The sequence below is a fragment of the Hippocampus comes genome, unplaced genomic scaffold (genome assembly GCF_001891065.2).
Source record: "Hippocampus comes isolate QL1 unplaced genomic scaffold, H_comes_QL1_v1.1 scaffold317, whole genome shotgun sequence".
Taxonomy (NCBI): Eukaryota; Metazoa; Chordata; class Actinopteri; order Syngnathiformes; family Syngnathidae; genus Hippocampus; species Hippocampus comes.
Window position 1 is genome coordinate 1,315,229 of NW_017805531.1, and position 11,156 is coordinate 1,326,384.

The window sequence follows — 11,156 nt, forward strand, 5'->3', positions numbered from 1 at the left end:
TCAATTTACGCACAAAAACAATTCCTAGCTGATGATTCGATGACAGTTGAGCCTTCTGGTTAACGATACAAAAGCAATTTTTGTCTGATTACTCAATGGTATAATCAGAATATTTTGATTCGAAAAAATGTTGAGAAGTGCAGCCTTATTTTGTTGTATGAACGGCGCAGGTTAATCGCACCTTCTGCCACCTCATGGAAACGCATTGAATTGTTCCCGCTGTGATATGTTGTTGGCACGGATGGTTGAACAAAGATACAGTCTGTTTCGTTGGATTATTTCCAGGATTTGGTGAATTAACCAACATTGTGTGAAAAGTGACTTTACCAAATCTGTACTCTCATCTCCAATGAAAAGTTTTTATTTTTTTAAATTACAGTTCAAACAAACTAACAAAATATAAGCAGTTCATTTTCCTAGAAAAATGTTTGTATACAGTATGAAAGCAGCCTAAAATGGCAAGCATTTCCCCCACTTGAACATGTCCATCCGGTCAGGAGAGTTCTTCTCTGGTGATCACTGGAATGTGTGTCCATCTTTCTGCTGTGAGGGTGCCTTGACAAAGGCTTGAAATCATCGGGACAAAACCAACGACAAAAGAAGAACAATGGTGGAAGTAGCAGACGCGGTAGTGCCGCTGGTGGGGTGGGGGCGAAGGAGATTTTTTTCACAGTTGGGGCAGCTTGTCGACAGGTGTGTCGAATTTGAAGTCCACAGGGAAAAGTTCTGCGGCGCGAGGGTAGATGAGTCGGTACGACTGTCGGATGGTCACATCTGCAACACCGGCGATGTCCCCGATTTCTGTAATTGCGCATGAAAATAAGCGGTGGACCGTCAGATTGCACATCACCAAACAAAAATGTCAAAACAATTGAGCATTCTGCTATCTAGTGGAAGAGCATGTCATTGTTCTGCCTGTCACTAATTGTGAACGGCTGGTACGATGCCACGAGCGGCGCGTCACCTTTCTGCGTCTTCTTCTCAGCAGAGGCCTGCGAGGCCATGTAGATGGCGGCGGCGGCCACGGAGATGGGACTCCTGCCGGGCACCAGGTCCAGCTCGACGGCCTTCATGGCTATGTAGGTGGCGGCCATCTGCACCTGCTTGGGCAGGCCCAGGTTGGAGCAGAAGCGGGACATGAAATCTCCGGTGGTGATGAGGTCCACGCTGGTCTCCAGGGCCTTCAGGATCAGTTTGAAACAGCGGCCGATTTCCTTCTTGGAGATGCGGGACACGGCGCAGATTTCTGTGGAGGTACCAAAAAAAAAAGAAATAATAATAATCAAACTGTGACAGGACCAGTGAAGTGATATTGTAAGGCTGCAGTTGCATTCATGTTGCTCGAGCTGTGTTATTTCCGACCGTCACCAGGCAGTGAGTTTTGTAAATATTGGAAGTTCATCTGGGTTTTTGGGAGGATCGTGGAGGCTTACAAAAACAAATTCCAATACATTTCTGTGACTGTCAATGAGACGTGGCTTTTCGCGAATCGTGGGGGGAATAGCAGGGGGGGCACAATATTTCTTTTCTGTTGTAATATCACCATTCACCACTAGATGACATACATGGCCTAACTGAACTCATGCCAGGTTTTATACTGCCCTAATCTACAACGTGAGTAGACCTTTTTTATGGATTTTGAATGACATGCAGGAAATATGTAGTAAAGTACCTCAATAATATGAACATTTAGACTGAGGTGACTTCTGTGAAAACTTGTCATACATCTGGTTGAGCACTGATGAAAAATCACGGCCCACGCCATAGTTTAAGTTGCCCACCCCTGCCCGAGAATCTTTGAGTGGCTCACACTTGGATCCTCAATTCGAAGCAAGTAGTAAAGAGCGCCGCTTGTGATCTGACCTTTAAATGTTCGGGGGACACCTTCTTGTCTGCAGGCGATGTAGAGGCAGGCCGATGCGATGGCGTCGTTCGCTCGGCCCTTCAGGCTCTTCTGTTCATAAACTTGTTTGAATAGGTTGTTGGTTCTATCCTGCGGGCGAAAACGCATGGAAGATATAAGAAAAGCGGTCCATCGCACAAAACAATTTTGGGAGCCGCGAGAGTAGAACACTGAGGTCTCCCAAACTGTACCACAATAGCTTTAGTGTCTAAATCTTTGTAGCGGTCCACTTACTATAATGTTTCTTGGCAGGTTGATTCGATCCGCCATAGTGGTGATCTCTTTGAAGGCGTTGAGCATGGCGCGGTCCGAGCTGCTCATGGTGCGGCGGTTCTGGTACTTGGAGTTGCCAAACTCGTCAAAACTCGCGGCGCCCGTTCCCTGTTGGTGAAAAGAAAGCATTTCGACTTCGATGTTGTTACAGCGTGCATTGCTTCCACAACCAAAGAGAACTGTGGTGTGGGGACACCTTACAGGGAAATTGATCCCCTGCTAGTCCGAACATCAATTACACATAACTACCATGTGTTGAAAAAAAGAAAAGGCTTAATAGTAATAACAAAGACATATTTTGTCGGGGTCAAAAGTGATCATTTTCAAGTTGACCTTGCTGATCATGGTGGTGAGGTCTCCTCCATTCAGCAGCGGGTTCTGGGCGTCTCCCACTCTGGATGGATCTTTGAGAGCCTTCTCATTGGAAAACGTCCTCCACTCGGAGCCTACGTCGATCACACGATCGCCTGAGGGGAAAAAAAAAAAACGACACAACTAGGACAAAAACTCTGAAGGGGAATCCTGTTGGATAACACACACACACGCACACAGTCCCTTGCATCATCATCATCATCATCTCCCTCTTGGTTAAGGTCCGTGTGCTCAGGAGGCTCATTAAATAGAGCTGCCTTCTGCTCCAGCTCTAACTTGCAGGTTGCATCACAGACTGCGTCGTGTATGTCACAAATGGGCTGTAGCAATAAGTCACCTTCAGATTGCAGTTTAATGTGAGCCCTTCAAATGGCTTTACGGTGTTGCAGTTCAATCTATTACCCAATACTTGCTTGAGTAACATCTGCACGGACTGGGACAAATACTATCGTGTGGAAAAATGCCAGTGATTTGCGACCACTGTACATTAGTGACTGAAGTTAACATGTTGGCTTGGCTCTTGCGGACCCCTTTGCAAAATGAACGTGTGTAGTTATGCTTACCTACGACCAGGCCACACTCGGGGCAAATCATATCCCCTGCTCTGTAGTCCTCCACCAGGATGGCATCGGGGTGGTTGGGACACTGAACTCTGGGAAGGGTCGATCCATCTCCACTGTGAAAGTAAAAGGAATGAGTAGAAAGATTCCAAAATATGACTCAATGAACTTGGTCATACTTCACAAAAGGCCCCATTCACTGAAGGAAGTCGCAAATACGCCGTGTCAATTAGAAGGTTCGAAGAAAAAAAAAACATTACTTGATCACCGATTCGATTTATTGTATATTTACTCTAAATCTTCGCGTTTTGTAGCATTTTGGTAAATTTAGTCACCAGCCACTTTGAGTGGTGTTAAAAAATGTGAACCCTACATCGAGATACAAATATCGACAACACGTTGGCAGTTTTGTTCGCTTACTGTAACTGAACGAGGTATGTAGCGATCCGTGATTTTAGGCGTGCCCGCATGTTTAATTATAGATAAGTACAATGTGACGTGCCTTCGGAAAAAAAAAGTTTGACACCCATACCCTAAATACAAAACAAAAAATGTTTCAATGAATGTGATGACACTGCGCAAAGCCGGTCAGTGGGAAAGAGGGCAGATGCTGGGCTAGCCACACAGCTAGCGAGCTGACATTATATGGCATGGACGGGGGGTTATAACGTAACATTAGTGACAAATTATAATCAGTAATTTGCCTTAGATTACAAACTAAACGGTAATGAAAAAACAGCATGTGGGCATTGTGACCGGCGAGCTAGCACGCAATGCTAACTAACAAGATGCTACCTCATCGCGGGCGCGAAGGTGATTAAAAATGCGGTTGTGTCGTGTCTTTGTATTCTGTAGCTTTAAATAGCCCGCGTGTCACAAACGAAGGTAGTAATGTCGAGTTATTTGTGACAAATAATGAGCGCCATACTCACCGGCTTGTCGACGCCATAGCACAAGCATAGGTGTCAAAGAAACAAACCGCTTGGTGCGGGGGTACTGGTATTTATAGATTTTAGATCACGTGGCGTTTTTGGTACGGCGAGTCTACGAGCACAAATGACCGCAGATAAAACCAAAGAAAATGACGGTCGATATCGGTCATGCAAATTCTTGAGCCAATACAAACAATTTACGTTAAGTAAGGAAATTATATTTCATTTTCCTTTTTACTGAAAGTATACATGCCCAAATAAGTATCTTAATTTACTCATAAAACGATTAATCAGTGGAAAATTTCATAATACTGTACTTGTGTAATAACTACTGTTTTCGAACTAGAATGTTTCAACTTGGGCCACTTTATACAGACCAGGGTTCGTTTTGCATGCTCGTCCGAGATATGGAATAAAAAGCATAGCAAAACGGAAAATAAGTAGATAACAAATAGTAAAACAGAAAAAAGGGAAAAAAGAAAAAAAAACATAATTAAATAAATGACAATTAAAGAATATATATATAACTGGACTAAATTAATTACACCCCATGCAGTTTGGGTAGAAATCTCTTGAATTTGTCAATCCAATTAAAATCCCAGTTTAAGGAGTTACTATACGAAATTTTGTTACTCTGAGCCACTCTAACAGTATTCACAGTCTGAACATTTAATTCTGTGATTATTTCCAAAGATGGTATTTGTACTAAACCTTGAGAACCTTGTGATTAAACGTTGCGTGAACCTTTGGTACTTACTCACAGAGAACCGCTGGTATTCGAACTGTTAGCCGGTGTCTGTGTGACATTGTTTTTCCCGTTTTGACTTGAACGCCGCATGAGGTAAAGTTAGCAGGCAAGCGGCGTCTTCAGGAAGTAGCTTCCTTTTCATCGTCCAATCACAGGGAGAGCAAAGCACAACAGCGCTTCCATGTTGGATCAGCCTTCTCTTGTTTCTCATTCACCTGCCCCAACCTCTTCTTTTGTTTGTCTGCACACATTGTCCGGGACCAACAGGCTTCTACGGGGCTCTGCTCACCGGGGAACGAACACTTGATGGATGTATTCCCCACATTCGCCGACAAATGTCGTGTGAACCGCAAAATTGGCGAAATGGGGAACGCGAACGCAGGTTGAGGAAGGAATAACCCGGGTCCTTTAAAGCCGCAGCGGCAGTAAGTGATGTATACAGTCTAAGTCTATTTGTAATCATTAGTCCTTGTTCGTTAATAAGTATACATTTTTTTGCTGCACACACTACATTATAGAACAAAGTCAACAAGTAACCTGACTTCAGACATCATTTGCGTCTAAGCGCAAGAGGGAAAAGTCAGCCAGTTCATCCTAAAAAGGTGGGGAAGTCTTCCCTGATCACAAGAAAAAACCCCTAGCTATTCTGTTCTTTACACAGATTGTTCCTCTACTTATTTAATAATATAAACTCATGGATGTACTATGTCACAAGGCACTGTACACGTAAGTGTTGTCATCAGCGAATGAGTTTGTGCACGCAAACGTTGGTTTTATTTGAGCACCTTCAGTTTTAAGTTATCTCAGTACCAGAAAAAAATAATCTATTTTCTTGGCTCTCTTGGTACCAATAACGATCATTTACTGCTAAAAATGATCGACGTCACAAAAAAAGTCTGGAATCCAAGACTGAGAAGAAGACACTGCAATTACTGTGTCGTTTTTACACCCCCCCCCCCAGACCACATGCGTGCACACACAAAGAAGCGTGATATAAGACGTGTCGCGCTCATAATGTGACGGCATACAAAAAACACCCCGCATCTTCGTCCCAAATGCGCTGAACAAATTACGTGTGCGTACGTCATTAATTAAAGTGCGGCGTGACGTCACATTTAACGCTCTTGTTTGCAACAACCAGCAACCACTGTTACCACGAAACGAACTAATGGGGGTATGTGTCTTTGGTTTCTATTTAACACGTTCCAGATAGATATCGTACCAATTTGGCTGCTTTTGGTCAACGTTGACATGGTTAAATTAACTAACCTCAACACTCACTGTTGATAGACGATGTACGAGTCTGTGTTGTGTTTGATGGCCTCCCAGGTAATTCAGACTTCCCGTGACACTCTTACACACGAGACAACGCTGTGATTTATTGCCACTCAAATCACCCAAATTCTGATCCTGCATTCATTTTTAATGGCCAATTCACATCTCACGCTGAGTCACCATTGATTTCGTGCACAGCCTGCAACGACTAAATCAAACAGTATATAGTTTCTTCAATAATTATGTCTTCTCATAACGAGTACGCGATTCATTGATTCTCCTCCCTCTTGTTGCAGTAATGTTCACAGTGACGGAGTTTGCGTCCTTAAATGATGTCCATCCAACATACCGCATCTTGAAGCCATGGTGGGATGTCTTCATGGACTACCTGAGCCTGGTCATGCTCATGTTGGCCCTCTTTGCCATGACCATGCAGATCACCAAGGACCAGCTCGCTTGCCTTCCTTTCATGGAGGACTCACAGGAGCACTCCAGAAATGAGAGCGCACAGCAAGTAGCTGCCGCGATGAACGCCAAAGACATGTCAGAGAAAGCTGATGACAATGTCCAGACCCGCTACCAAAGTGCCGATAGGGGCAGAGAGAAATGTCCTAATCACCCTCACGCACTGGGAATCATGACCAATTTGGATTTTCAGCAGTATGTGTTCATCAACCAAATGTGTTACCACCTTGTCTTGCCCTGGTATTCCAAATTCTTCCCCTACCTCATCCTGATCAACACTATCATCCTTATGGTCAGCAGCAACTTCTGGTTCAAATTTCCCAAGACGAGCTCAAAAATAGAACACTTTGTCTCGATTCTGTGTCGCTGCTTCGAATCTCCCTGGACCACTAAGGCCGTGTCTGAAACGGCTTGCGAAGAGTCAGAGAAGAACAAGCAGAGGTTGAGCGGCACCTCCTTAGCGCAGCAGAATGCGTCTTTAGAGGGCAACGATCAAGGTTCAAGTTCCATCTCGACCTCGCCGGTGCTCGAAGGTGTGGTCTCCGCAGATAATCCCATTGCCGAAGCCCCGACGGCCACGATGCCCATCTTGGATAAAAAGGATGGGGAGCAGGCCAAAGCCTTGTTCGAGAAAGTGCGCAAGTTCCGGGCCCACGTGGAGGACAACGATTTCATCTACAGGTTTTACGCAGCTCAGACTATTTTCAAAACGGCCACATTCATTTCCATGCTGTCCTACACATCGAGCTTTTTGGTGAAAATTAATTTCATACACATCTGCGAGACCGATGTCAAAGCGCTGGTCGGGTACGGAAAGTTCTTCTGTACGCATAACATGGCTTTCATGTTAGACAAAGTGCTCATTTGTTACATCGCTCTCATGATAATGTACGGAATGGTGTGTCTGTACTCCATCTTTTGGGTATTTCGGGGACCTCTGAAAGAGTATTCCTTTGAGAAAGTCAGGGAAGAGAGCAGCTTTAGTGACATTCCCGATGTCAAAAATGACTTTGCATTCCTCTTGCACATGGTGGACCAATACGACCAGCTGTACTCCAAGCGCTTCGGCGTCTTCCTCTCTGAGGTGAGCGAGAACAAGCTGAGGGAGATCAGCCTCAATCACGAGTGGAACTTCAAGAAAGCGAGGAAGTGCGTGACCCGGAACGCGCAAGATCAGCAGGAGTTGCACCTTAAGAATCTCTTTGGGCTTCCGAATGTGGTCTTTGACCTCACCGACTTGGAGGTGCTCAAGCTGGAGAAGATTCCCGAAGTCAGATTCACGGCTAACGTCTCTCAGATGACCAGTCTGAGGGAACTGCACCTCTACGAGTGCCCCGCCAAGGTGGAGCAGACCGGGTTTGCGTTCCTCCGCGATCATCTTCACAGCCTTCACATCAGTTTCACCGACGTCGCCGAGATCCCGACGTGGGTGTTCCTGCTGAGGAATTTGCGACAGCTTTACATCATCGGCAACCTGAGCTCCGAAAACAACAGGATGGTTGGTCTGGAATCCATGCGGGATTTGAGGCATTTAAAGACATTGTGCCTGAAGAGCAACCTCCCGAAATTGCCCGCCAACCTCACCGACGTGTCGCAGCACCTGGTGAAATTAATGGTGCACAACGACGGCACAAAGCTCTTCGGACTGAATACTCTGAAAAAAATGACCAACCTCATTGATCTGGAATTGCACAGTTGTGAGCTGGAGAAGATTCCCCACGCGATTTTCAGCTTGCTCAACCTGCAGGAGCTCGATCTGAAGTCCAACAACATCCGCACCATCGAGGAGATCGTCAGCCTCCAGCACCTCAAGAGGCTGACCTGTCTCAAATTGTGGCACAATAAAATTGCAGCGATCCCGTCCTCCATCGTCCAGGGCAAGTCTCTGGAGGCTCTCCACCTCTCGCACAATAAGCTGCAGGCCCTGCCGTCGGCATTGTTCAAGCTCCCCAAACTGCAATACTTGGATTTGGCCCACAACTATATCCAGGCGCTCCCGCCAGATGTCGGTCTCCTGCTGGATCTGCTGCACCTGGACGTCACGTCAAACAAGCTGGAGACCTTGCCCAAGAATCTGTTCAAGTGCACCAAGCTGAGGGTGCTTTGCCTGGGCCACAACGACCTTCAGGAACTGTCGGAGGCCGTGGGCGAGCTGGTTCTGCTCAATCATCTGGAGCTGAAAGGCAACAGTCTGGAAAAGCTGCCCGCGCAGCTCGGCAACTGCCGCCGGCTGCTCAGAAGTGAGTTCTTGGTGGAGGATCACCTCTACATGACTCTGCCTGTGGAAATCAGGGAGAGCATCAGCCGAGACAGCAACATCGCCAGTACGAGTGTCTTATAGCTGGAGGGGTTCACAAATCTTTGAGGTCCAGGCAGAATTTCCCCCCCCCCCCTCAAAAAAACCTTTCAAACTCCTCACACCAAGTAAACATTACCACTTCACCGACAGTGAACCTCTGATACATGATTGCGAAAATCTGAGTAACTGATGCCGATCCGAATGGTTTGTAATTGCAGATGAATGACACAAGATGGTGGCAAAACAAAAAGCTCCTCCTTTCAACAGAATCGGTAGGCCAAAGATGTTATAAGATGGCGCCAAAGCTATGTAGATTTTTATTTTATTTTTTTTAAATAAGACATGGCTTTGGAGGACATGTTGCCCCTCAAGAAAAGAATGTCTGGCACTTTAAAAGAATAAAGATGAAATTTTCAGAATAAAAAGTTATAAGCTGCATTCGGAGTTAGTCCCGTTCCGTCTCAACTACCGCATATTCGAGGCTCAGCAATCGTGCATTAACGTGCAGATTTTGTGTGCCCGCGCATTTAGGCCTAAGTGATAAAAATATTGCTTTTTCACCATCTTGTGGCTTCTTGCTTTCAAGGCACTGTTGAAGTGATTTGAAGCGTTAATGCTGACATACGTAGTGCTTTGTTACCATCTTGTTTACTTGCGTTCTGAATGTATCGATGTATCCCACAATGCATCTAGGGAAAAAAAAGATTTTCAGTTTGTGGGTTATTGTCTGATTTTCGGTACAAAAGAAATTCAAGTTGAGGCACCAAAATATATGATGTTGATCTGGTACGTCATTAGTATGCGACAGCTATAACATGATAAAGAGCGTTCCTAGTAGTGTTCCAAAACGTCTTCATTTGACTGATGAGTACTATGTAGTCTACTGTACGGAAATCCTAAGTAATTATAGCATTGATATGAGTGATTACAAACACATAATATGGATTTTTATATGGCAATTTTTCCAGTTTAACAAGGAACAAAAAAAAAACATTTTACCAAGTGAATTTCAAAAATATAACTTGTCTTGGAAGAAAATGGGACTTAATTCCTGCCATAAACCTTATTCAGGTGTTTTTTGGGGGTCGGTGGGGGGGGTGGGTAAATGATGCAAATTATTTTGCGGACACCTAAACTGGCTCGCAAACCCAGTTTGACAAAATGTTTAAAGCACCAAACACCCAAGGGCTGGGCAATGAATGCTTTATTTCATGATGATGTTCATGGTTTATCTTAATTGCTCATTGTTAAACAGAATGAATGTGTACACCTGTCATTTAATCAAACCTTTGTTTTGCATCAACTATTTTCAATTTCTGATCATTCCAGACCTGTTTTTTTTTTTTTTTTAATTTATGTTGATCTTTGGTATTTTAGCCCCTCAGGAACAATTGTGTGGATGAAAATTTGCATAGGGGAATGTTTTTTTCTCTCTCCAAGTGGTTTTACTTTACTGTATTCTTCACAGCCCCCACACCCCTCCAAAAAAATCACACCTTGTCCCTTGTTCGTTGTGCTCACTACTTGAAGAATACTTTCTGCTCCTTTCATGACTAACGTTGTTAGTGGTGTTTGTTGACAAATGCCATAAAGAAAGTAGCAATTCCAGAAACTAAATCACTCGATTTTACCTTGATCCACTATGTTTTAGATATATACAGTTCACTTGCATAAAGAAATTCATGAATGTTCTCAGATTCTGTTTTCCTAGACGGGCAACACCTTAAACACGTTTTCACCATGCTTTGAAATGTCATCATGTACACGTCTTCTACTTTGACATCTTATTCTACATTCACATCAAAGCTGTTTGCCCCCCCCCCCATGTATTTTTTTTGTGGTATACTCTCGATGAATGTATTCATCCGGAGTTGCTGTATCACCTCAGTGTCCTGTGCTCAAATGTTCACAGCTTTTATGGCTCAATAAAAAAACAATGAAAGGATAAATTCGTGTCGTAGGTCATCATTTGAAGTCTAAGAATTTTAGAGATAGTAGATAATAATTTCACCGTCTAAAGTATCGTGATAGCGAGACAAGATGACACTTCATGGAGTGAATTAGGAACATTGTGTCACAAAGAAACTGTAGTTCAGATCGAGCTAGCGTGCTCCAGCATGATTTAAGGTGGATTAATGTGTATTTTGCCATCAAATGCTCCTCCATCACAGTTTTGAGGTGTCACAAAAGAGAAAAAAAAAACATGAGTGTGAACGTCACTGTTCTGCTTGATATGTTTCACTAAAAGTCCATTTGATCCACGTTTGGACAGAAATCAGTGTTTTAGGTTAAAACAAACCATGTACTGCTGGTTAACAAAAAACAATGA

General features: G+C 44.1%; 2 protein-coding genes across 7 annotated transcripts; one reads left to right on the top strand and one right to left on the bottom strand.

Annotated features, from left to right (window-relative positions):
• Positions 1–491: 491 nt before the first annotated feature.
• On the bottom strand, positions 492–4,970 carry gtf2b (general transcription factor IIB). Of its 3 annotated transcripts, none has more exons than XM_019877776.1 (7): positions 4,802–4,970; positions 3,112–3,224; positions 2,510–2,643; positions 2,138–2,284; positions 1,864–1,993; positions 965–1,246; positions 492–801 (listed from the first exon to the last, which is right to left on the bottom strand). In XM_019877776.1, exons 1-7 carry the CDS (start codon positions 4,876–4,878, stop codon positions 668–670), a joined length of 1,017 nt encoding a protein of 338 aa, XP_019733335.1. In that variant the 5' UTR covers positions 4,879–4,970; the 3' UTR covers positions 492–667. The 3 variants fall into 3 exon arrangements, with proteins under 3 accessions (XP_019733335.1, XP_019733336.1, XP_019733337.1); XM_019877777.1 differs by having other exon boundaries at positions 4,798–4,938; XM_019877778.1 differs by lacking the exon at positions 4,802–4,970 and adding an exon at positions 4,041–4,140.
• Positions 4,971–5,104: 134 nt separating this feature from the next.
• lrrc8da (leucine rich repeat containing 8 VRAC subunit Da) lies at positions 5,105–10,776 on the top strand. Of its 4 annotated transcripts, none has more exons than XM_019877770.1 (2): positions 5,105–5,213; positions 6,360–10,776. In XM_019877770.1, exon 2 carries the CDS (start codon positions 6,362–6,364, stop codon positions 8,867–8,869), a length of 2,508 nt encoding a protein of 835 aa, XP_019733329.1. In that variant the 5' UTR covers positions 5,105–5,213; positions 6,360–6,361; the 3' UTR covers positions 8,870–10,776. The 4 variants fall into 4 exon arrangements, with proteins under 4 accessions (XP_019733329.1, XP_019733331.1, XP_019733332.1 ...); XM_019877772.1 differs by lacking the exon at positions 5,105–5,213 and adding an exon at positions 5,227–5,390; XM_019877773.1 differs by lacking the exon at positions 5,105–5,213 and adding an exon at positions 5,885–5,962.
• The last annotated feature ends 380 nt before the right edge of the window (positions 10,777–11,156 follow it).